This window comes from Neopsephotus bourkii, unplaced genomic scaffold (genome assembly GCF_033783945.1).
Source record: "Neopsephotus bourkii isolate Nb327-2 ecotype Australia unplaced genomic scaffold, CSIRO-AGI_Nbou_v1 NB_1820, whole genome shotgun sequence".
In the NCBI taxonomy this organism is placed as follows: Eukaryota; Metazoa; Chordata; class Aves; order Psittaciformes; family Psittacidae; genus Neopsephotus; species Neopsephotus bourkii.
In genome coordinates this window covers 8,817,502-8,844,955 of record NW_026902293.1, presented here as the reverse complement: position 1 = coordinate 8,844,955, position 27,454 = coordinate 8,817,502, and the positions used below count along the sequence as shown (strand labels likewise).

Below are 27,454 nucleotides of genomic sequence, written 5' to 3'. Positions count from 1 at the left end.
CTTTAATTTCTAAACAGGCTTAGTTAACAACACTATTCTCCACACAGATACCAGCTTATTTTAGATGTATGCTATATATGCAGTAATAACTACAACTGTAGTGAAACTACGTTTTTTAATTGAAGGTACATTTTTTAATTGAAGCTACGTTTTTTAATTGAAACTACTTTTAAAAAAGCACTCACACGACAACGTTTTTAAATAGATCTAAAGCTCCATACAAAACCAAAATGAATATTCTTCAAAAGCTCTTTGACCAATTACTTCATTGATGAGTTTAGAAACCAGAGAGAAGTCAGCTTCTAAAGCCTAATTTCACAGTACTGACTGATAAGAGATTACACTGTAAAACCATGCAGCTGACAAAGTGGCTATAGGAATTGAGCAATACATTTCTGAACTGTGTTGATACTCAAGAGCTGTGGATCAGGCACAAGTAGTTTGCATTAGTTTAGTCTTTAAAGGAAGCATTCCAGTCACTGTTTTAAGGAAAAGGTGGCTCACTTTAATAACCACAGGCATTGGTCACTATTTAACAAGACATTCTAAAAAAGTAATCACAATTTCTCCAATAGTAGTTTACAAGTGGATGGTATACATTAAGATACAGAGGTAGAAGTTCACTTTTACAATGCTTCACTAATACAGATTACCAAATTCAAGGCACACAATTGTTCGCTTTACAAAAAATACTGTAAAAATTCAGTTGCTGTTCTACAATGTGAGTACAACTCAAAAAAAATCTTTACACCCTTCCATATTCTGCATGTAGAGTTGCATCAGGCGTTATTCTATTTTTCCTTTGCTAATAATGGGCACATGACCAGCACTTACATAAACAGTTTGTATCTCAGCTGAGTTGCTTTGTCTTTTAGGCACAAGTCCAGTTACAGAAATTGAATACAACAGCTTCCTCAGGGGGATGAGAGAACTCTGGCAAAAGAAAGAATGAGGAGGAAGAAAAGAAACATATAACCATAACAGTAGATTGGACTCTGACATTTAAAGGGAAACAGAACAGAGCTTATTTCAAATCAAGCGACTTGAAAAAAGTCAGTTTAAATCATTGACTGCATTCCTAGAAAACCAGATGCCCAGTACAAGTTTGCTCTGAGAGTATTTAAGACATTCACTTGCCTTTGAATTGGCAGAGATTTACAAATTTCTTTTTATCTTTAAATAGAACACACAGCTGATACAAAAGAGAATTACACCACAATTGGGCCATGTGTCCTTCAGAGCTTGGGTGAACAAGTGAAGAGATGCATTCAGAAACTGTCCTTGAATTTACTAAAAGGTCATGAGCAGTAGCTTAAAGGGCAAGATTTCCCTCCCCCTTCTCAAACAACATAGGGAAAGACAAACTATTTCTGAAACATTGCATCTTCTAGTAGGAGACAGTTCTTACAAGCCTTGGCAGGCTGAGGAAGAGATAACACACAGTGCATCCCTACAAGTATTATGACTTGTTTACTGTACATACAGTGATATTCTAAATGACAATCGTGGCAGCTACATTGTAAATTCATTCTGTATATCTATCAAGTACTCTAGTCAGTTTTATTTACAGTATATAAAAAAACCCATTGATTTTTAGAGTTCAATACACAGGTTTAGGACCCAAGAGAATGCCACAGCAAGATGCTGACATTTGCATCTGTTAGATGCAAGTGCACTTCGCAATTCAGTCATGTAACATTATTGTATTCACCTATAAATGTTAGTCCATCCAAAATAGTGTTACATTCCATTTTTCGCTTCATTATTGTTCATAGCCTGTTTCCTTTGAGCGATGAAAGGGTACATACACTTGTCCGCTCCCAAAAATCGATACATGCATACCACTGCTTCGAAGGGCAGGATACTGTGAAAAACAGGTTAGAAAATTGTTAGAGGACAGAGTAAAACAAAACCTCTGCTTTCACTATGTACTTGGTCTCCTTAAAAGCAATATAACAGTTATTAGAGAGACTAAAAGACTTGAGGGATTTTTTTATTTCACAGGGATACTTAGAGAAATTAAATTCTAGAGTGCTAAGCATGCAGGTAAGCAGAAAGGAGTACGCTGCATAGTCACATGCCTCCATCTTAGGACAGATTTTCTGCTGTCTCTTCACAAGCAGTAGGATAGCTGGTTTTAAAGAGGTGGAGGAGGGAAAGGTCATCACAGGTGGTCTACTGAAAGCAAAGCATCTGCACAAAGCCACATCAGTGGAGGTCACCAGATATTGAAGATATTCTTTAATGTGGGATTAGCACTAGTTAATGCCATTCTTTGATCACCAAATGTCTAACTGCCTTGACTTATATTCTAAACTCAATCATCCATCTTCAGAGAGAGCCAAAGTAAAGAGAGCAATTTCCTCTCTCCCTCTCCAGATAAAATTTCAGGAAGTGTCTATGTCATGGGTACCTGACTACAGACCCTCCCCTCCTTCCCACATCTACAAAATAATTCCATTTCAAGTGCAGTACTCAGGAACTCTAGTGAAGAACTAGAATGGGATTTCCTCAGCCCCAGGAAATAGCAGCAAACATTCATTCAGTGGAAAGCAGTGCACAGAATCTAGCCATTGGGAGTAATGCCCACTGAAGCACTGAGGAGTATGTCACAGTACAGGTGTCCTCCCTGCTAGTAGTACTGCTTCTGCATTAGTGACTGGAGGGCCTTTGATCTGTGCTACTGCCTGAGGCATGGATTATACAGAAGCTTTGATCTCCCTGTTGGAAGCTAAAGTGTTGAACCAAGGCAACACGAAGGGCCTTTGATGTGACTCTTGCTGCATAAGGCACTGTTTTTGCAGAGAGCACTAAAGGACCCTCTGAGCTTCTGGCTGAAGAAGCTCGTTCTTAAAGATGCTGACAGTGGCCTTGATTTGTTGGCAAAGACACACATACATACACTCTTCCAGGGAAGAGGTGAGTGATGATGGTTCTTCCAAGTCTTTGGTGAGCCTATCCACCATGAGAGACTTGAGGCAGAGAAGAATAAACGTGCAGATGGAACAGAAATCACCAAGGTTCTCTGTTTCAACCATCCCTCACAGAAGGAAAATAAGACAATCCTATATTTTAAAGATTCTTTCTACACGCTGCACATTTAAAACAAAAACAGACAGCTGTGAGGATGTCCTCTATAACAGAATGCAAGTGATGTTGCATCAGTGGAACACAGCCAACTCCTGTATTACCCTGCATCTGTGAAATGTCAGCCTAGTTATAGACTGAAGTGTTCCCATCCAAAAACTGTGGCATGATAGAACAAAGGAGGTAATATTCCTTTAAATAGCCCTTCTTCCAAACTTAGACTCTGAAAAATGGTTCTGAATGTGCAGATTTGCAGTTTATCTACCATATCTGTACAAGTCCTAGAGAGTCTGTAGGCAGGGCCTCCTACACATTGGTTCTAGAGACAAACAGCTAGAGGCTGTTTTGCTGGAAGCTGCATCAGGGCCCCATTCCTAAGGAGGAACCCAAATAATAGAAATAAGTCAGTTGAAAAGAAAGTAGGAATCTAAGAAAAAAGATACGAGAAAGGTAAAACAAGGATGCATAATACATGGGATCTGTTTTATGAAGCTTCCCAAGCAAGCAACCTACACTCATGCAAGCCAAGAAATACTTACGAATTCTAACAAAACAGCACCAACAGCCTGTGTGAGTGGGAGGGTATTTATATCCAGAAACCAGACATGCTCATGGATTTTACTAGTATTCTGTAGAGTGTATTGCCAACTAACTAGCAGTTCAGCTCTTACCTTTTCATGAAGGTGACCATATACATGAGACGAGGTGTGCAAATCATTGGCTGGTCTGTAAGGATAGCTTTCATAGCCTGCTTCACACAGTACTCTGGTTTCAATGGTGGAAGGAAAGGTTCAATTTCTTTTCTGAAATATTTAAGACACATTAATAAGATAAATAAAGGACTGCAGACCTCATTCATTAACTCACTTTCTCTGGAATGCCTCAGCAGGGACAAAGACTTTAATTTTTTTTATTTTCACTCTTAGGATACAAAGACTATATAGCTCAGAACTTGTGTAGTTTAAGTACAAAAGGACAGAAGACAGTGAATTCAGAAAGTCTATTTTCTGAGTCTAATACTAATGTATATTAAAGCAAGTATAATACTTGAAAGTATTTTTATGGTAACAGGTTAGTTATCTTCAAGTACTTTTATACTACAAACACAGAGGAGGAGGAGACTGTTACTCACCTGATCCTGCACCCTCTAAACATTCCTGTATCTACAAGATAAGGGCAGACCAAAGTTGTTTTGATTCCATCTTTTTCAGCAGCCTTCAATTCATGGCTCAAAGATTCATGGAAACCTACAGCTCCAAACTTGCTGGCACAATAATCCTGTGTTGCAATGAAAAAAAAAGGCAAATTAAAAAGGACAGATATGAATCACATTCAAAGCCAAAGCAAATCTGCACAGACTTTCAAAGCAATAACAAAAGACACCCACTGAATACAGCATGACATCAACTCATTATCACTTTACTTTTGAGGCAATTAGCACAGAATCATGAAAGCAGGAAAGCTGAATGTAGGAGAATATTACCTTGGATTCAAGTCTGATTGGGCAGGCTCATGTGGCAAGTTACTCCAATTACCAATTTGTTATAACACTTAATATTAAGCAAAAGATTAAACCACCTAATACTATCTTGGGTCAGATTTGAGAAAGACTGGGGAGTTGGCAGGGCATAGGTGTAAAAGATCTTGAATATTTCACTTCTAAATTGACTTTCAAAAGAAGATATAATAGAGATCTGAGTGTATTTAATTTTCAGAAGAGGATATAGCTTGTATATCTCAAAAATAAAATCAGCAACATTGAAAACCAATTACATAGACAGCAGTAGCATTCAAGTTTCCCGATGGATGCATCCACCTCTGCCAGTCACACACACTAGGAAAATCTAGTCTAGTCTAGGAAATCCTTTTTAGTTTTCTTAAGTTCTACCAGCTTCATTCATTTCTGTTACAAAACACTGTATTCTAAGGCCCTTGATTAAATTGCACCTGTATACTAAGCCTTTGTTTACGGGATAATATGACCATTATTCCATTAGGCACATTAATTAATTTTCATTAACTGAATGCTTTTTGTTCACACTTGCATTTGTGCTAATGACCCCAAAAGCAAGATTAGGCTCTAACCCTAACCTAGCTTTATGTACCAAACAAGTCTCACAAACTGGTGTTCTCAAACAGCTGCTAGCAAATAGACAACCTCACGCTCGTAACTGGGCGCCTAGTAAAGCAGGTGATCTGTATATTCTGGGAGGAAGGTCAGCAGCCATTTCCTCACAGAAACAGGAAACAGAAAACATTACTCTTGAAATAGCTTGCCTTTGGCTTCAAGCTTAGCACTGAAGATCTTGACAGAAGTAGATAAGTGTCACCTGTCAGTTTCTTAATTTTATCAGGCAATTAAAAAAACATTTAGCATTTTAAAATCCTTTGCCACCCTAGGCTATTGCTCTCAAGTGGAAAGTCCACCTGCAAAGTACTTGAATACAGTGGCTGCCTGAGTCCCATGGATCCCATACATGGAGCCATGTGTTTATATGGTACTCAGCACCACAGCTTCCAAGTATCTTTGAAGATTTGACTTTATTTTTGCTAGTTGACAATACAAAAAAAGCTTATCCTAAGCAAGATGGGACAAATTTATTGTTAATTATAGTCTAACAAACCTCCACTCCAGCAGTGCTGAACAATCCCAAAGAGCTTGCAACTGTCACAATATGTCCATGGTTCATTTCCAGCATCTTGGGTAGGAATGCTTTAGTAGTCTACAAAGTCAAAAAGAAAAACAAAAAAAAAAAAAACAAAAAAAACCCACCATACCATGAACACCATACATTAGCGATGAGCCTTTAAAACCTCCATCTCAATTTATGGTCAAGAATTTAGGAGTACAATCTATGTACAGGTTTTGAACTTATGAGTTTTTCAAAAAAGGCCACAAGAAAATCTACAGCTTGTTTGTGAATTCAGACAGCAAGGCAGCAAGGATTATATCTCCAGAAATTCTAAGGTTAAAGGATTAATTGAGCTCAGACATGTTTATTTTTCTGCAAGAGACTAGTTATCAGAAAGAGATAATTTGACCCTAAAATGGAAGTCAGATTTTTTTTAAGACATAAAAAGGAATGCCAAGTGTTTAATTACACCATCCAGCTCATCTATGTTAAAACCACTGAAGATTATCAGTTCTCATTATTGGCAGTGTGTTTTGTAAGTTAGTTATGGCTCATTGTATCCAATTAACTTATCTTGGGTATTTTACATTAAAAGAAATACTAGTGAAAGAGCTTTTGATGATGGTATTTTTTACACAAAATTCAATAAGTATTTGCTAGTCTAAATTAATTTTCATCTTTATTAGTATCCATAAGCAATTGTTCTAGCTAAAGACAAGATACACATTTCTATTACCAATTCTTTCAGTTTCAAAACAGAACAAAATAAAACAAACACTAGTCACAAGATGAAACTTTGATTTTAACCTCCAGTTTTTATGCTTTTAATTATAACAAAGTTTGTTCCTGTTTAAAACCCCAGAGTTAACACCTTTAAAAAATTAAATTTTAAGCAATAAATTGAAGCCATTTGCTAGAAGGTCACCCCTGCTAGAATACCTTTGTCATATCTGTTTGCTGAAGCTGACCCAACACTTTCCTTTTTTTAAATAAGTATTAAGCAGATATCTGTATATGCTAAAAACTACATATACCATTTTACTACTTCACTGATTTATTATTTATTTCAGCTTCTAGATTGGCAGTGTACTATGAAAAATCACTTCTAAATTGCCAAAGAACTTGAGACAATACTTTTCAATCACAAGCATGCCTAGTTAATACATAAATCTATTAATGACACAGCTATTACTCTATTCTAGTCTAATTTGTTCAGTCCCATGAATGCTTAATCCTCCCAGAAATGTGGTCTTCCCACGTAATTTGGATCCAAGCTCAGAGCATGCAAATGCCCCTTAAGTATTTGCTACTTGCTTAATTATTGGTCTGTGTCAGCTGCATTCTTAAAAAGATGTGCAAGCTACAGCTGAATCCATCTAATTCCATTCTTATGCTGTCTGCATTTTCCAATCACAGACGTCAGGACAGTTTTGCCCTAATGATTTTCACATGTTCTTGTACAACATTTTTGCCTGCAGGTGTTAAATGACTAATCCAGACCTCCTAACACTACACAAAAGAGTGTTTTCACTGGACAGCTGGCAGATGATAGAAGATTAACAGACCTCTTGACTCCTCTGCTTTTCTACTGTTGATTCATAGAACTCCTAGATTCTGTCACAACTGCATAACGGAGCTAATTATAAAAATAATCTGAGCAAGCTGCCTTGCATTTGTTTCTCTCCTCATGGCAGAGATCTCTAAACCTCTTATATAGAGGCTTGGACAAGCATTTAGCTCACTGTGCCAGGCACCACAAAGTTTCAGCCTCTCTTCACATGTTGCATGGCAGCAAAGCCCAGTGATCACAGGGTAGTGCCCTCTTAAAAGTAACAGACTTCACTCAGACACACTTCAGTTCTACAGTATGTTATTTATCTGAAGCTTGCCTGATGGACCCCAGCACTGAGATTGTGTATGCTAGCTCTTACACTTCACGCTATCCCTGTAAGGGATCCATGCTCCCAACTCAGTCCTGCTAACAATTTACTCCCACCTCTGGAGCATTAGTCAGCTCCATCAGCAGTTTCCACTTACGTCTCAGTTATCTGCCCACATCACATTGGAATGACTGATTGCCACCTCGCATTGCCAGAAAGCCTGATAAAGCAGACTGAAGCTCTGGCTCAAACCACAGCAACTACAGAAATGAAGAGGCACTAGCCCTGGAGCTCATCTTGGGGAAGAGAAAGAAGGGAAGGAAGTAGTAATAGATTCCCCCACCACCACCATCACCTTCAAGGCTTGAATCAATGTGTTTTGTTCCAAGAAATAAACAGCAGATAAGCACATCAAGTGTTGTTAGACTGGCTTTCCTATGATCTTTATTATGGCACTGCTTAGTTTTGGAGGTTTTTTTGCCCTTTTTTTAAACACGATGAACTATAACCAGGTGTCCATAAGTGCCTGTATCTACAGCTGAAGAATTTTCACAGGCATATACATATAGATACAGCAAATAACTGGAACAACTGCAGAACAGTAAATTTCAGAAAGCCCATTCAACTATGCTACACTCTTTCAAAGCATAAAGATTATGAAGACTGAGTCTTCAGAGCTTGTGGCTACAGTAACCCATTTTCAATCAAATAAACCCTGTTGAGGACAATTTTGGGTGATGTCTTCAGCAATTCAAGTGCAGAGCGAATAACTTCCAGAGCAGAACCACACTCACTTCATGTAAGTCATCTCTTAAAAGGGCATTTATAGCCACATAGGAAAAAACACAGCTCCTCTGCTCTGAAGACAATTAGCAATTCATGGAAATCTTTGCGTGAGACCTCGGTGTTCTGAAACAGCCTGCTCACAGCAGGCCCCTGTATTTTGTCATGGGATATTATTCTGCAAATCTATTTAAAACCTGAAGCTGAAGGACTCTATAAAGTTAGCACAACTATCATATGTGTAGAAAACTTAGCAGTCAGCTATCAACATTTCAGCTAAATGGATGTCAGAGAAAGTCATCTTTGGTTGCTGCCACCCTCCAGCCATCTGCAACAGCTGGGAGTCAGTACTTAAAAACAAGCAGAGGCAGACACACCCTACGGGGGGGGAGGCATTTCCAGTCTCAGAGTAAAGGCTTGCCCACTGCTCCTCCCAACCTTCGCTTGCTGGGAAAAACAATCCCAAAGTGAAGTTATTCTCTTTCGTGGTATAAGCAATCCCCAAATAAATCAGTGCTCTTACTGAGCTTCTGGCACAGCCCACTTCCTTGATCAAAGCAGCTTCCTCCATACGCTGGTCCCCAGTTTTTTTGCCTGTTACATAAACCAGATCAACCTAGTTTCTTTTTTCTAGTTTCTTTCAGCTTCAGCTACATCTGCCCACCAGACCTGAAGTCTTCTGTGTGCTGTTGAGAAACTAGTTAAGAGCTTGACTGGTTCGGGGCAAGATGCCTCCTGGGTGGCCTTCCCATCTGGAGTTTGTCTGAACAGGTAGCACAGCCCACATTAGTCTTCTGAGGTGATGCGTGGACATGCTAATCCTCCATAAAAAAAAAAAAAAGTATTAGAAGATACCAAGCAAGAAATGTGTTTTGTCCATGGCATTAGAGGTCATGAACCAGGCTCCCAAAATAATTCAAATCAACTCAAGTGATTTAATCAACTATCTATCTGCCTTCTAGTTTGATCTTTCGGGTTTCAGTTTTACCTCTTGCAGCTGCAGAGGAAGACATTTAACCAAAACTTTTAAGTACTTGAAGTCAGACATCGGTCTTTTATTAATGACAAACAGAACACACTTTTCAACACTGAGGAGAAACCAGTAAGGACAATATAGCAGATGAAAGGAACTGTGTTGTGATGCATCAGGAGGAGGAATCGGGACAGTTATGCAGCGTTCAACAGCAAGAAATTTAAGTTAAGCATCCTCTTCACTTGGAATTAGCTTTTTTCTTTTAGAAAAAATTAAAAACCCCCAAAGCATAGTGCAAACATGCATTTTCTAACCTGCAATGTCGTTTAGATAGAGCAACTAGGTAGGCTTAGATAGAACACATGAGGCTGTTCTGAACAGAGAGTAGGGCTAGTTTAAGGTTTTTTTTGAGCCTAGAGATCATTTCCTAATCTAACCGTTTTCCTCCATGCTTCTGAATATACTAGTAAAAACAAACTATTCCCAGTAGCTGTAACCAAACATCTATTTCATGTGCACACAGCTTTAATGACTTATTTCTCACAAGTGTGAAACTGAACAAGCATTTACATGTCACTTCATAGCTTTTGTAATCTGTTCTCAACATTTTGGTTTACGGCAAATTAACTTCTAACAGTCTAGCACTTCTTCCCTCCCCTTCCCCAAATTCTTTAGTTCCATTCTTAATGAAACAAAACTCAAAAGATTGTGCAACACAAAGAACAGCACAGCTGCAATGTCAAAACAAATTAGTCTAAATAGAGCAAATGAGAATATGAAGAAATACTGTGTTTGGGAAAGTGATTTTTTTAATTAAATTTTGGATTAATTATTCTTAAAGAAGCAAGCAAGCATCCACAGAAGACAACGTTAGCTGTATGCAGCTCAAGACAATGGATACTGAATGAAGAAAGCACACCACAGCAGAAAGTATGTGTTACCTGATGTTTAGAGAGTTGTCTTTATATAAACAAAAGAAATATAGCAGAAACTTAAAGGACCTTATGTGTTGGTACCTTTTGTTTCAATACAGTAATTTTCTTTCTTACTTTCCGCCTTCTGTCAGCCCTTTTAAACTGTTTTGATGACATAAACAGCCTGCTTTACTGTAAGGCAGAAATGCCTTTATGCCAAAGAAATAACACATTTTCCATACACCCCATCAGGTAAGGAGGATAGAGCATGGCTATCTCTTTCTGGGGCTGATCAAAACAGGTGAGTTTTTACATCACCTTAGTTATCCCCAACAGCAGTGTATTAGTATAACAGGACATTTCCTCCTAAGCCGCAGCTATTCCTGACTGCCAGCGCAGCTGCATAACTGCAAGAGTCCAACATTTGGGTAAATGTATTATTTCATCTTCATGTTAAACACTATTTGGCCAGACTCAAGAAACAAAATTGGTGCAATTACTCAAGGACCTATTCAGACGGCTCTGGGAGCTAACGTACCAGAGATAACAGCGGCCTGCTGCCGTATGTTAGCTAATTCTAAAAATCATGTATCAACAGAGTTGGTGACAAGAAAACATTGTTCGAAGTTTCTGTCCTTTCTCCCCCTCAGCACTGACATTCAGCCTTCTTTTCTTCCCGTTCCTCATAGCCTACAGCAGGACACACTGCAGGTTCCCCTGCAAGACAGCATGTGGCCGCTCACTCCACCGTGGAATGAAATAGAGAGATTTCCATGTGCCCCAGTTTCTCTTTCCATTCCAGTAATTGAAAAGGAAAGCACAAAGGTCTGACAAAAGAGCACCTCTAACTATTGTGCAGACAGGCTGTAGCACCTTGCTTTAAAATAGATTTCTCCAAACTGCATAGTACAGCACTAATGCGCTACTATATGTTAAAAGGGAAAGAGAGGTGCCTGAAAGGCAGAAAATCCCCATGGTAAGCTTATCAGTAAATGTACTGAATTTATTTTCAGCTACAGTCATACAGCCCAGCTTATTTCAGAAGATAACGACTTTAAATACATTTTATAAACACTGGGTAAAACTTCACTTACAGGATTACAGTGAAAGCCATTGCCAAATAGTTTTAGAAGAGGCCTTGAAAGTATACCCTAGAACTGTGTAAGTCTCAAAGGGGAACTTATTCAAGTTAGAAGTTATAATATCCAAAGTGCCTTCTCACGCACCATAGCATGCAGCTAAAATCCTCGATTTAACCATTTATTTTCCTTCTATCTTTTTTATCTGGTTCCAATGAGAACTGAAAATAGTTATTTCTCATTTGCACTTCCATCTGAATTACTTTTCCCATATTATCTCCACATCCTTTATAATTCCATTATACAAGGATCTCCAAAATGCTAGGTTAAGGTAAGATTAGTAATTGTGCTAAGACTATATGAAAATACCAAGTACTGAGTTGAAGACAAGAGAGACCACACAGCACAAAGGACATGGCTAAGCCAGTAATAGGCTGAATATAGAACGTAGACAGGAGTCTGCAACTACTGTTGGCCTTGCTAACACAAGGGACCAAAACTGTACTTTGAAGGACCTTAGATGTCTCTGTTGACTGTTTTTAAGAAGTGCTGGGCCCCTTCTGGATAATTAGCCACTGTCTAAGTAAATATTTGAATAGCTGTGGAAGTCAGAACTATTTCTGATCTTCAGTTTCTAAACTCAAGATAATGAAAAATAGGCCAAATTTACCAAGTCTTTCTAAAGAATAGATTAAACGAGAAAGTCACATATTTGCCTGGATTTCTGATGTTCTACACAGGTCCTTTCAGAGCAAAAATGATCAGGAGATAAACACGATGTCCTCAAGCCAAGCTTCCATAGACAACTGTATTAAAACTACTAAAGGAAACTATTCAAGGATTGCCCTCAAGTGTCTTGAGCAGGCCCTGTGTTCAAAACAAAAAAAAAAAAGCTAGACCTTCCAATATTTCATCTCAAAAGGGGTCCCTTAGTTGTTTAGCTCCTGGCAGGCAAAACAACCTTCAATTTCTCACTAAAGCTTTATTTGTCCTTCACATAAAACCCCACTGTTTTGGGGCCATGGGGATTCCTTTAATACTGAACTGCAACAGCAGTTAATGCTTAACATACATACACAGTAATAATGTTACAGTTGCCTTGCAACCAGAAGCTCATGAAAGAAAGAGACAGACTTAAACAGAAGTCTATAATGATGACTGGTAGCAAGAAAGCAAAGCCACACACCCCAATACTCTGGATAGCCTACATTTGCAGACAGAGTGAAACTACAGATAAGATCTAACCAGGTTAAAAGGTGAAGGTAGCAAAATAAATACTGTGAAGAATTAAGTCACATTGAAAAGCAAAATTGGTTAATTTAAAACTGTATTTGAAATATAGAGAAATACATATATTTCTTCTCTTTCCAAGTCTGCATGAAATACTGATTTGAAGCACATGAAGTCTTAGCTTAATAAAAACATAAGCTATTACTTGAATCACTTGTTTAATTCACTATTAATTCATGGGAGTGATTAACATTCCTATTTTCTTCACCCTCATGACCAATCTATATATATAAAATTTCCTGCTTCACAACAGACATTTAATCAGCTGAAAAGCATTAAAGGTGTACTAAGCTAGGTTAAATTTTATTTACTAAAGTTTGTAAGTGGGTTTCTTAGTAGTAAGAAACATCTGTCATGCCACTTGCTAAAGAACAGTCCATATTTACATTACAACTTTCTTTAGCACTTGTAGTATTTACGTTACAGCTCTAAAATTTCTTCAGTTTTCAAAGCCAATAGGTACCACTGTTTCCTGTGAATGGTTCAGTTACTGTAGTAGTTTCTCTTACATAGAGTCAACTCATGTTGCGTATACCAGAAGAAAGCTGAAACTGAATTAAGTAGTTTCCTTAATCAGAACTTCGTGCCACAAGGCTGTTTACAATGGGTAGACAGTAAAGATAAGATAAGTAATGCTATTAAAAAAACCACACAGGAAACTAATACCACTAGTTATCTCTCAAACATTAATCATTGATTTCCACTCTTTACTACTAGAACTAATTATGCTATGCCTAGAGCAACTGAACATTGCCTGGCTAAATTGCCTTTTGTATAGCTTGTTAACAAAGCTTAGTTGAAAAAGGGTTGTGTCTACAGAGACTGGGATACGAAAAGTGCTCAGAGAAGGATATTTCAACAGTAACTTTTGTTACTGTTGCCTTACCATGTCACTACATTGTTTCCCCCACTCCCTTTCTTTTAAGGGCATCATTTCCTATGATCTTACCCCAAACTGGGTAACTAAGAGTGAAGCAGAAAACAGCTTTGTTCTCCCACTTGTCTGAAGTATAGGTTAAGTACTCAAGACACTACCTAAATACAATTCCTGCTTCAGAAACTTTCTTCTTGAGGCTTAAGGTAGAAAAGTTATTACCTAAGCTTTACAGTCATCTGCTGTTGTCCTGGTTTCAGCTGCAACAGAGTTTAGGTACATATAACGCAGCCAAAGGTGGCCCCAATTTCTTCTTAAGAACATTTCACTTCAGTTTAGACAGGGCACTACTTTAATATGCTTTCCGGCCATGAAGAAGTTCAGGTATTCAAGGTGAACTATCCTCGTTATTTCAATGCCAGCAAGAGGTAATTTATGCTATTTGTAAGCAGTCTTCATCTTTCTGCTCCTGATAACTTTTATATTTTTTCTTCCTAAGAGGAATAAGACTTCAGATTTACAAGCTTTTACAATTATTTCCACTCTCAGATGTCAGGTGTGTCATGTAAAGTGTCTGATCTTTCTAATGACTATATACTATCAGTCATTTCTGCGGAAGCATCTAGCTGCCTTTAATGGACATGCTTGTGTATATGCTACCATAAATACACACCTATTTGTCTACTTTCATCTGTTCTTGCAGATATCACTTTGCTGATGTATAACTGCTTTATATACATGCAGCAGCATACATCATTGTTTAAAATCATTGGTGGTATATATAGAACTCTTCCCTCCAGAATTAGCAAGTCCTTGATTTCATATGGCTATGAAAAATGAAGCACATCCTCGCAGGTTGACCAGAGAGGCCATGGAAATGCCCGTCTTTGGAGATACTGAAAAGCCAACTGAACATAGTCCTAACCCCACAGCTCTAGGTGGTCCTGCTTGAGCCAGGGTGAGGAGGGGGTTGGACCTGATGACCTCTAGAGGTCCCTTCCCACCTCAACCATTCTGTGATCCTCCACTTAAGTATATCAGCTCCCTGCTCAACAGTCCATTCTCTCACAGAGGAAGAAGTTCATAAGCCAGCAGAGAATTTGCACTTTTTGTTCCTACAGGAACTGCAAGTTTATCGATACAGAATCATAACTAACTGGAAATAACCCAGAAACTGCAAGTTTATCGATACAGAATCATAACTAATTGGAAATAATCCAGGAACTGCAAGTTTATCGATACAGAATCATAACTAACTGGAAATAATCTCTCTCCTGTTTCTCCCCTACAGGAGCTCTTGCCTGTAATCAATTACCCTGCTCTGTCTGACACAGAGTCTGTTCTTCCATTTCTTTCTCCTTTCCCTTTGGACTCAAAGTCCTTTCAGCCGGAGAGAGGGTCCAATGAAGCAGCGCAGAGCACCTAGATTTTTTGTGGAATTAATATTTGCAGATGAGTCAAGAACATCCACATAGCAAACTGCTTCCAAAATCTAATGATGCCTCCCCAGCTGCTAAATGCCCTCCAGTAAGCTCACTCCCTTGCCAGCTTCTTCTCTTCAGAGTTTTCTGAGCCCTCACAGACAATTCTGCCTACTTTTAATTTTAATGGCTTTTAAAGCTTGGACAAAGCAATTGTATTGGATTCTTGACAGCTAGCAATGAACCAGGAGAAAGACAGTATCTCTCTCTATGGAGAACAGGGACAGTAAAAGTGCAGAACATATGTTGCCAGGGGTGTTTGTTGTGGATTTCAAATGCCAAACTAATCTAAAAGCTGAGAATGATTAGTAGCTGGTAAGATGGCATGGTAGAAAGGCTACTGGAGGGCCAGCTATTTCTTTAGCCTGCCTTACACTGCAAGACAAACAAGATACAGGTCTCAACTGAACTAGAATTTGGGAATAAATGTATACATGCAAAGTAGCACACACTTTAAAGAAAGTGAATCTTTCTGCTCAGATCTACCATGTCAACGTTTGAGCTTTCCATATACCCACAATTAATACAGAGCTCCAACATTGCTGTTACAGCCCAGTTTTACTTCAGTAAATTCAGGATCTTAAGTCACAGTCCCAGTGAGCAGCACCACCAACCTTGTATTCTTCCACAGGCAGACCTATGAGCAAAGATGGCCTACCTTGCATTTATTCAAATGTCAAATCTGAAATAACTTTAGAGTTTGCTGGGAAAGTGATATAATAAATTGACACTTGGCTACTCTTTTTCACAAAAGCTGGTTTAAACCCTGTTGAAGTCAAGCAACTAGAAATTCGACTTTGTTTATACACTGACAAATGGCCATGTCAAAGGATTTGTAGTGTTTCAGAGCTATGTTGACATAAGTGTAACAAACACATTAGTCCCTCACCTTCATTAGCACAAGTCTGAAGCAAATGTCCAACCATTTGGAGAGCAGTTATTTATTGCCAGCTATTTGATAATCATGACAAAAATGAAAACATGCTCCTATGAGTCAGTGAAAAATCCACATCAATTCATTTCAGAACAACTATTAGATAAGAACTCAGCATATTGTTCAGTGAACAAGAACACAATCCAGCTTTTAAATACACATTTTTCTACAGCTTGCCATAAGCTTAATCATCTTCTGGAGTATTTAGTAAATCTTGGTATTTTAGTCTGCATGTTTCCAAAAAGTTACTAGAGAACAGCACTGTCAGAACTACTTACGGAAAAGATGAAGTCATCATTCATACTTTTTGATTTATGTAACAGACATTTCAGGAAGTGGCTAAATTGAGACTCTCTCATTTTATAGATACCTTAAGGCCAGTACCTCCATAGCACTACAACTGCTGTACTATTTGCAGGCAGATGAAAGCTGAGTCACTTCACTCATCCTCCCTAACTCAGTCACTAAGTCATTGTTTTGAATCAATTACTTTATAGAAAGGAAAGTGATTATGCCATAACTATCTCACAAGAGGAACAAGATTAGAAGGAAAGCTTCCCTTTTCATGTAACAGCCTTACTTAGTAGAAACGGAAAAATAAAGAATATATTATAGTTGAATGGAAGTTTAGTTTCAAAGTTCGTTTACACCCCAGAAGGCTCCAACTTACGAAGTAACTCACTGAATGAGACGTAACATTCTTAAATGCATGTGGCTTAGAGGTTTCTAGAAAAAAGGGGTTTGTTCCTTACTTCACCTCACTCTCCCAAAAAAGGCTATTTTCTGCATACCCCTAACAGGTAAACTTTATCTTCATAAGCAAATGAGAGCTAAAATGACAAAATGCCTCCAGCTGATACAGTGACCAAAAGAGCAACTGATGCAATTGTCTAAGATTCTACTTGCACAGGCATTTTAACCAAACATCAGCAAACTGCTCCCTTTCTCGCCTGCCTGTGGAAAATATGCTTATTTCCCACAAGCTGAAACACAGCTCTGGCTTGGCTTTTCCACATTCAGTGTTAGTACAACTGATTTTCAGAGAAGTCAAACAGTGCAGTAGGCAGAGAGATCATTGCTCTTGAAGGCATGCCACAACAATTACAGTATCAGTGCAAGGTAAACAAGTTAGAGCTGTTAACACATTATTCCATGTGTTCAGAAAACTAGCCTACCTCTAAGAGTTTTTAATAGTGTGTAACTAAAATACTGCAATTTCTTTAGAAGTTGTTACATTCAGACTGTTATGTCAGTGTCAGATTTGCTACAGCTTGGAACCATTTATGCTTAACTATTTACAGCCTCTAAATTCGATCCCAGAAAAATCTCTCCAAGAATGAGGTTTCATTAGACAGCCACAGCTATGTGGCTTTATCTTACCCCTCCTCACCCTTTTCCCAACACAGCTTCCCCCCCCTGCCACTGGCTAGTGCAAGTCTGAAATTTCAATGAGGAGTCTCTAAATAGAAATGTCAATGATTCTAGTCTCTCAATAGAAAAACTAATCAACCTGGCCAAGAAAATGAACAGCTTTCCTCCCTGCCCTCTGGACAAGCTAGTGAACTGAGCTGGCTCACCCATGGATCAGATGAATACCAAAACTAGTGAGTGGAAGGCAAGATGCAGATTCAAGGGGTGGCCCCACACGAAAGCTTGCTACCACTAATCTTCCTTGCAGTTTAATTCTAAAATCAGAAACTTTGGACAAGTCACTTTGAAGTATACGCACTCAAACACTTCTCAAAACCAACATTGAAAGGGGAGTGCTTAGGAAACTGTCACACAAGTTCAAACAGATGGCAGGAGTGACCAGCACCAGGGCACATTTAGGTGCAGAATTCAACAGCCAAACAAACTTGAATTTCAAAAGGTTCACAGCAAGTCAGCCACCTCGGCTCCACAGCTGTTCTGGCATTCCCTGGCCTACCATGTTCTCCCATCCCAGTTGTGATAACTCACTTGTGTCAAGTGTTAATTTGACTGGCATATAAATCATTACGTTAATATAATTATTTATAAGAACAGAGTGTTCATTCAGAAGTGTAAGCACAGATGTAAATCCCTCCTGTTTGTGACATATCTTCTTTGAAAATAAACCATCAGAAACTGAGATTCTGACAGTCTCAAAGTCTGCCTACTCACCTACATTGTAAATGTATTTCAAAAGACTTTTTTTAACAGAAGCAGCACAAGACCACAGGTAAAAGCACATAGCATCACAAGTAAATCAGCTTCAGTTTGCCTTTGCAGAAAGACCTCTACCATTTTTTCCACAAAAGACACACAGGTATCAGTAACTTAGTTTTACCATCAGTGTGAGGAGCCAGAAAACCTCAAAGGCGAAAGCTTTATCAAGACAGTGATGCTCTGGCTTTTACATAGGGAGCTGTGGAAAGGTTTAGTACTAGAAAAACATAACAAAAACCTTCCCTTTCCCCTCCACCCCCCCCCAAAAAACACCCCAGAAGTGAAATCAAAGCATGAAAAGCACTGGAAAAGAATACTACTTCATATCTTTATCATAAAGATAAAAGTAGAAAAGATTTAAGAAGTGCAGTGCTAAAACGGCAGGGATGGTGCTAGCAAACATAACACTAATCTTTCCTCAACCTGTCTGGTCAGAGTAATTGATGACACCAAGAGCTACAGAAGGATTGCTTACCCACACAAATCAGTTAAGACAGGTCTTAGGCAGTGATGGAAACAGTGGGTTAGCAGGACACTTACCCATATTATAATTAGGATTGCTTTTCTCCACAGCTGAACACATGAACAGGCATATCTTCAAGAAGTCTGATATAGTTTATTGGTTATTACAGAGAGTTAATAACACAATGAGATTTCACTAACTTAGATGATTTTCATAAAATAAAAGCAAGTATTACTTGTAGATAGAAGAATCTGGAACTTTAAACTCCATTGCTCTCTTAACCATCCAAAGGACAAGAAAGGTATACACAATCTTCTAAACTGAGTATTTCAGTGAAACAGTTAAAAGCCACTCTCCCCGCTTCTAGCAAAATTAGGCACCACACTGGCAATGACTACTATGCTATTACAAGTAACAACATAGTATCAGACCAAAGTCCCAAAGTCAGTGCAGTTTCTGCTTAGTCAGCTGACCTACCTCATTTGATAAGAAGCAGGAATTTTATCATCACACTGATTGGTCACCCAGGACCACTTCTTCTGAATAGATAGCAACCCTGAAAGCATTCATATGGCTTTGTGACAGCCTCCAACCTGCAGAAAAAGTCACAGGAGACTGAAGAGTGAGATTATCCCAAGTGCCTTACCTCTGCAAGCTATACTGAAACTCCAGCTTTATTTTAGATGGCTACAGAATTGCAAGCCACTAATAACTGATGAACACTTCAAATATGCTTCAAATAGTTTGAGAAGTCTTAGAATGCTCTCTTCAGGACAACTCTCCTTCACAGAACTTTTACATTGCTTTTCTGGGAAGCATATTAATGTTTTTACCTGAACTCTTCAAGCTTCATATAGTTTAGTGCATGGAAGTAACTGACTAATCACACCTTATGTTACTATACTGGACATCAAACTACAGGCAACAAACAACCCACTAGTCACAACAGGAATCTTTATTTTCTGTATTTTAGGACCAATGCACCTTTCAAGTGGTGCAGCAAATTAATTTCCAAAATACACCTGAGAGAAGCTGTCACAAAACCTCAGGTGCAATTTAAGTTTAAGGAAAACATTCTGAATGTTCATTTCACATTTGTCAACTGACTGGAATGAAAATCAAATACTTTACATCATTAAAGAGAAGAGAAATGCATGAATTCAGTTGCTTTTTGAACAAAATAGGCCAGCATTCTTTATCATGCAAGGAAGATGCTCTAGCACAGAAAGCGTATGTAGGAATGCCTGTGTCGTAACACACTGAGAGTCTTCTACACAACTTTTCACAGCCCTGATGGAAGTACTGCCAATTAAATCAAGAATGCTCTAAGCTGCTTTGTTCAGACTCCTTCATATGTAATCACTCATTTATCAACAAGGTACAGTAGATGATGGAGAGCCATGACTAATCAGTCTCAATAGACCTCAAGGACTAGAGTTGAGTAACTTGTGGAACAGAAGTTTGGTAGGCAGCATTCTGGAACCCCAATTATAGGTGCCTGAACTCATATGATTCCCACACAGGGCAAATAAAGGGACATATTGCATAAGACTAAGACCCACCTACTACACCATCCCAACTTAACTGTGCTTGCTGACTCTTCAGATGAGTACATTGTCTGAAGAATCACTTTTATCCTTATCCACAGCTACTCTGAAACAGATAAAAGATCACTTCTACAGCCAAAATGTAGACATGAAGGTACTTAACCAAAAGGTTTGTGTTGATATCCTCCCCTCCAAAAAAAAATCCCAAAACAACCACCCAGGATCAGAATTAAATTTTAAATTTAAATTATTTAAATTATTTTTAAATTATCACTACCACTAAAAACTGACTACAAGGCTACATTACAGATACTGTATGTACAGATACAAGATACAGGTTACAAAATTAAGCACTGCATGCTGTGACAACTGTGCTTAACACAATGTTAGACAAGCTCCTAGTAGACTGTAAAATAAAATTGTGAGGAAAGCTCTGAGCCAGTAGTCTTGTGCCCACTCAAGCTCCAGAAATATATGGCAACCTATTTATTCTCTAAAACTTGTGGTAAATACATCCCTCCATAAAATGGGAAAGTACAGTTTTCTAGAGCATGCAACTGAAAGACAGTATTTTCTCAACTAACAGATTCCCTTCTATTTTCTTGAGAAATGAACCCAAGAACATATGAACTGCAGAACCATACCAAAGCAATTATAAGTACAACTGATATGACTATTTCTATATCCAAGAGTACATGTTTTTTCCTTCATATTCATTACCCAGCATACTACCACAGTGTATGAAATACATGTGCTGTCCAGGGTAACTTACTGGTGGCATGTAGTTGGAACCATTTTTGTAGGGAAGAGTTAGTTTTGATGACACTTTTTGGATCACATACACATTTTACTTGAAATTGATCCAGCTCATTTTTCAAAGAAAAAAAGTATAGAACTTGTAGATTAAACTTCGTAAGTAAATTTGTGCATCTTGGGATACACTATCATGAAACTGGGAAAAAAAGAAAATAATTAAAGCAGCTAATTCCTCTCAACCAAAATGCTAAATATAGATAGCTGGGCTGTCCATGGAATATTGTGTCTATATATGTGATCATAGATACTAGAATCCTAGAGATGAAGACAAAAATCAAACTGTTACGCCAACACGCCACAAGACTCAGCATGTTATAGTTTCAAATAACATAACAAGCTGTCTTTTCTTCTGCAGAATATTCAGTGTGCACACTAAGTGCAATACTTTCATATTTAAACCAAAAAAATACTATAGGTATGTGAGCTTTACTTAACACCAGGGAGCTTAAAGAGACTAGCATAATAATATGTAAGTATTGATACATGATAGGTAACTACAAGCCACTTATTTTCCAAGGCTTTAGCAATCCTGTCAGTCTAACTAGACCAACAAATAGAGCAGCTGCATAAATAGGTATTTGATTTAGTAACCCTGCATTAACTTTCTTTCCAAGATAATTCAAATTTAAACTACTTATAAATGCCCTAATTCCTTAAGTAACAGTACCCTCTTCACTCAGTATTGTATTTTTCTGTATTAATGTCAGACCACCTGAAAGATTTAATTCCTACTAATGTACCAGCATAATTTCAAAAATCAAGCAATTTGTAAGTGAATGAACATAACTTCACTGGTTAAGACAGCCATACACAAGTCTTTGAACTCTTGGTTCTAGTCTTTTACTATGTGGATTTTTATTTTTTTTTTTTAAATAAATATGACAGAGCTGGAGCTGAATGCTTTTGCTTCCCCCTTTTGGTAAGTTGAAGAGAACTCTAGGAGAGCTTTAAGCTAAAAGCTTTGCAGGATCCACATGATAGGGAAACACAGATTACTGTTCTCCGAACTTCATACTGAAGATCTGACCTTCATGTCACAGAACTTCAGACCTTGGTCATCACCTTGCTCTTGCCTCTCCACGAGTCCCATTCAACCAGTAATTCTAGAAGTACTTCCTAGGTACTAAGCTGATGTCCTATATTAATACCTACTTAGAATCATAGAATAGTTAGGGTTGGAAAGGACCTCAAGATCATCTAGTTCCAGCACCCCTGCCATGGGCAGGGACACCTCACACTAAACTGTGCCACCTAAGGCTCTGTCCAACCTGGCCTTGAAAACCGCCAGGGATGGAGCCTTCACAATTCCCATGGGCAACCCATTCCAGTGCCTCACCACCCCTATAGTAAAGAACTTCCTCCTTATATCCAATCTAAACTTTCCCTGTGTAAGTTTTAACCCATTACTGCTTGTTCAATCACTACAGCCCCTAATGAAGAGTCCATCCCCAGCATCCCTATAGGCCCCCTTCAGATACTGGAAGGCTGCTATGAGGTCTCCACGCAGCCTTCTCTTCTCCAGGCTGAACAGCCCCGACTTCCTCAGCCTATCTTCATACGGGAGGTGCTCCAGTCCCCTGATCATTCTCATGGCCCTCCTCTAGACTTGTTCCAACAGTCCCATGTCCTTTTTATGTTGAGGACACCAGAACTGCACACAATACTCCAAGTGAGATCTCATGAGAGCAGAGTAGAGGGGCAGGATCACCTCCTTCGACCTGCTGGTCACGCTCCTTTTGATGCAGCCCAGGATACGTTTGGCTTTCTGGGCTGCGAGAGCATACTGCCAGCTCATGTTCATTTTCTCATCAACCAGCACCCCCAAGTCCTTCTCCACAGGACTGCTCTGAATCTCTTTTTTCTTATCCAGCAATAGTATTATTCTTCCAGAAAAAAAGTTAGGATAGGTACAAGAACCTCAAATTGTCATGAAGAGTTTCCACAGCAGTTTTACTAAATAAATTCCACAATCTAAACCGCTGTATTTTGATACTTCACTTAAGCTTTATTGTAAAACCAAAAGAAAACTGATTAAGCAACAGCTTATCTTAGACTATGATTTAACATTTTTCAAATCTGTATCCTGACATATCACAGGAAGAAAATTTCCTAGTCTGGTAAGTTCGGTTCCAGCAATTGACAAGTGCAGCCAAGTTAGTTATTCTTGCAACAGACTGGGAGGAAAGATAGCATTACACTCCTGCTACAGTTTTATGCATCTGCAAATTATAGTAAAGCAGAGCTGGCTTGTTTCATACTGGGAATGGATTTTGTCCCTACGTTTCCAATATCAGAAGCATTCAAGTTATCACAGCATGAAATAACAGGTTTTTAATACTGCAGTCGATTTTATGCTGTGGAAATTGCTACATGATGCAGTGGTGACATGTTTATATAGAACACTCATGGGAAGGATTATACAAATCATGAATGTCAGCAAATGGAAAGCATCTGTTTAGGCTGTGGCATGCTGCTCAGGCTCTCCTGACTGCCAGTTTGTGATATGGTACACAGCCCAGTTGGAATCACATCAGCAAAGCAGTGACAGGCTTTCATGTCACTGCCTACTGCAGAAGTTGGGCAGTCTTTAGATCGTAGCTGCTAACAAAGCAAGCTCAGATTACCTGTGTTCTGCATGGAGAGCAGACAATCAGTCTTATTTCGGATGTTTCAAGGGGACAATAATAGAGCCCCAGTTGAAGTTTTTATACAGAATTACACTGAGGCTTGATTAATGATCAAGGGATGAAGAAGAATTTTCCATCACATAAACAAAACCTCAACAAAAACCCGGAAAGTACAGACAACTACTGAAACAATATTACATGAAAGATCCATGTCTTTATAAAACCCATTTACAGCTTTTTGGAAGAAACACCCTCCAAGAATAGTTAAAAGCCTGCATAATGCTCCAGAGTATTAGCTTTGCTTTTGGACCACCAGTTTAGCTGACATGGAAACAACTAGCTGTATAAAACTTCACACATCTAGACACATTGTTCTATTTAAGTCAGCATTGACTTGCATCAAAAAAAGTTGGCTTAAAATCAGCTGATTCAAATGATATCTTATGAATTAAGTACTATTACTTTTAATAGAAGTCCACCCACTGCTGGTCAAGCCAACCTTTTCTGGGATTATGAAGGGGAACACAAGGAAAAAAAGCTTTGCCAAAAGTGGAAGAAAAGGAAAGAAAAGGCAAAGCAGGACACCAGATCTGCAGGAAGCATACATATGAACAGATCCTCAGCTGGGGTGTTGACTGCTCCTTAGAAGCTTAAGCCAAGATTTCAAGTTCCACAGTTCACATCTAACTATACCTTCTTAGAATATTTTTGATTTGGGGTTGTTTTGTTTGTTTTTTTGTTTTTTTTTTTAATTTTAAAGTCACACTAACATTTGGAGATGAATAAAACTTATGGAAACACAATCATGGCCAATACTAGGCTAAGTTTAGTTTTCTATAACACACAGAAGGTGCTTTAAAAAGGTCTCTGAAAAAGTGTTATAACTAAGTGTATGGCTTGGGCCTGAAGGAAGAACAGCTGGAGAATTTAGGATCCTCCCATATTTTAATTCATGGTGATGTCATAATTTAGACTTCTTGGAAACTCTGTCAATTCAGCATTTAAACCACATCAATAGCAGTCATTAAATCTAGTGCACATCACTGTTTGCTTAAGCATCAATTTAACTTTTATGAAGAAAAACACGCAGAGCCCTTAGTTGCAAGTAGTCATATGAGCTTTCTCAGAACATTTCAAGTTGTCTTAAAACATATTTTCAGAGTTTGAAAGAGTTTCCAAACACACTATCTTGGGTGCACAGAAGTTTAAGTGACTCTCTGCAAGCTTTACAATACATTGGGAAAAGACTGCTTTACCATTAGGTGTTTCACAGCACAGATTTGAAGGGGCTCCTTTAGGGTTATGAAACAGCATTTCTCTTCCACATAAAAAAAAAAGTCCGGTTTGGGAGAGCCTAATAAGTTTTGAAGATGAGGCATTTTTCAGAATTTTGTTATGAAAAGGTAAGAAAAGCCAAAGAAGGCTTGAATTGAAGTATATTTCAGATTGCTTAATCCTTTGATTGTTATGCAAGTGTATTTCATAACATTATTTGAAGGACCAAAGAACAGTTTTAGTACTAACAATGGGCTCAGTCTGACAGCTAATGCTAACCCAATTGTGCCTCATGCCCTCCTTCAACACTCCAGTTTATGTAACTCCACACCACCATGGGTTTAAAAATAAACCATACAGGAAAACAAGGTTGAGATAGAGTAAGATCATGTAACTTCTTCTCCTTGATTAACATCTGCTCGTTATGGAGACAATATTGCTCCAGAAACCATGGTAAAGATTTTCTTACTTCTCCTGGCAGCCCCCAGAGAAAGCTATGAGGACAAATACGCAGGATTCCTGAAAAAGTGTTCTTGGCTTGATTTCTTGAGAAATCTTTTTCGCCATCCTCCCAGCCTTCAAAAGGAACAATTTGCCTCCAAGGCAATTCAAACATTTCCAGCAGGGGTTTTAAGTATTTTTTTCCAGAAATGTGCAAGTTTGGTATTGCAGCTATCATTAAAAGAGCATGTTAAAGCTGTTAGCATGCTGGCAGAAGACTATAGGAGGAAGGCTTAGAAACCATTCATTAACAGTAACAAACTTTACACAGATTCAGAGGTTATGCTTGCAAGGGTTTCATATCCAGGGCTAGAAAATAGGATACAAACTTGGAACTCTGAGTTAGAGGAATATATAGTCGAGTTAAAGGTTAATAATACCCACCATTCCTGCTAAACAAAAAAGTTAAAGACAAGAAACCCTCAAAGCACTGAGCCCACAACTGAGAGGGAGGAATTGAAAATCCCAAGGAGACAGGAATAAAGCAACAGCAGCTAGTTTCCCAAAATTAACTGACAAGAAGGGCAGCAGAATGGAGTTTATATTTACCCAGAAGTGTGCATGACAGTTGACCATCATGGTCCTCTCAATAAGCTCATCAGGACACTCTAGAAGATGGTGCCCAGAGACCACACCAGCATTGTTAACCAGGACAGACACTTCGCCAACCTCCTTGCGGACCCTCTCTGCTGTTGAATAGACATTTTCTCTTTTGCTCACATCACAGGTGTACGTGTAAACCTGCAAGTTGCAATGGGGCAGCGCATCTTTCTCTCCATCTCCAGCTACTAAGGAATATAGACAAGAGAACAAAAGCGGGGGGGGGGGGGGAATGTGGATTAAGTTCTTACTTGTATTATGTATTTGACATTCAAACAAGTAGTTGAGTGGAAACAGCAAATACATTTCCACTACAGTAAAACTTCTATTTGCTTTGGTGTTGCCACAGTACACAAGGACTTGTCTATTTACTATTGTTGCCAAAGCGTTTTAAGAAAAGCTGAATGGTTTAGAGCCGCTGTCGAAGTCCCAGGCTACACGAAGCGGGTCTCCCCAGGGCACGGGGTCGGCCCGGCTGGCTGAGGCACTGACCCCGGACGTCCGACGGCCTCGCGCATGGTGGAATCCAGCCCGGAGCCGGTTCCACCTGCCCGCTGCATGCGAGAATGGGTCCGGGACGCAGCCCATCGGGCGCGCAGCTGCGGCTAACCCTTCCGCGGCCCTGCAGGTGAAGGCCAAGGGGCAGCGCCCGGGCCTGGAGCAGGGGGCAGCCCGGGGAGCCCGCCCCGTCAGGCCGCCGCTTACCTCGGGGGGCGGCGGCAGCGGCCGCCTCAGCCATCTCCCGGTAGATGAGGCGCACCATGCCCGCCGTCTCCTCGTTGCTCTGCGTGTTGATGTCCCACAGCACCAGCAGCGCCCGGCGCCGGGCAAACTCCAGGGCGAATAGGCGGCCCAGGCCGCTCCCCGCCCCGGTGATCAGGCACACCTGCCCCACCACACTCTTCTCCTTGGGCCGCACCAGCCACTTAGCCGCGGCCAACACGAAAGCCCACAGCACTCTGAAAGTCACCACGAAGAGCTCCAGCAGGATGTTCATGCTGCCGGACCCCGACCGCGGAGGGGTGGAACGGACCCGCGCGTCCCAGCACGGCCGCCCGCGGAGCCAGAGGGGACGGACAGACACCGGCGGCGCGGAGCCTCTCCGCGGTGGAGGCGGCTTCTCCTCACCGCCCGAGTCCCCCACCTGGGGCCGCCTCTGCCCGGGACCTCCCGCTACGGGCTGGGAGGGAGAGGGACTCCGCTCCCGCCGCTGAGAATCTCGCTGCGCCGCCTGGGGCCGGGCTCCCCCTCCCCGCTCGCACTCAGAGCCGGGCAGACCCCCCCCGCCTCAGTCACACACACCAAAGCAAGCCCATACGCAGCGCTCCCCGGCCGCAGCCGCCTCCCCGACCCCGCACACCCGCAGCCCCGCTACTGGCAGTGAACATTTTGCTCGCTCGCCCCCCTATATAGGGCGGGCCCGGCGGCCGGGTCCCTCCCCCGAGCTCTCTAGCCCATCCCCGGGCCGGTCCTGCCCGCCCCGCATTCCAGGGACCCCCCGCCCCGCTGT

The 27,454-nt window shown here is 39.9% G+C and overlaps 1 protein-coding gene across 3 annotated transcripts; it reads right to left on the bottom strand.

Annotated features, from left to right (window-relative positions):
• Positions 1 to 482: 482 nt before the first annotated feature.
• Positions 483 to 27,243, bottom strand: RDH10 (retinol dehydrogenase 10). 3 transcript variants are annotated; one of them, XM_061342986.1, is made up of 7 exons: positions 26,650 to 27,243; positions 25,894 to 26,132; positions 5,712 to 5,810; positions 4,220 to 4,365; positions 3,759 to 3,890; positions 1,712 to 1,864; positions 483 to 933 (listed from the first exon to the last, which is right to left on the bottom strand). In XM_061342986.1, the coding sequence occupies exons 1-6, from the start codon at positions 26,939 to 26,941 to the stop codon at positions 1,741 to 1,743; spliced, it is 1,032 nt and encodes a 343-aa protein (XP_061198970.1). In that variant the 5' UTR covers positions 26,942 to 27,243; the 3' UTR covers positions 483 to 933; positions 1,712 to 1,740. The 3 variants fall into 3 exon arrangements, with proteins under 3 accessions (XP_061198970.1, XP_061198969.1, XP_061198971.1); XM_061342985.1 differs by having other exon boundaries at positions 483 to 1,864; XM_061342987.1 differs by having other exon boundaries at positions 483 to 1,864; positions 25,894 to 26,129.
• Between the last annotated feature and the right edge of the window lie 211 nt (positions 27,244 to 27,454).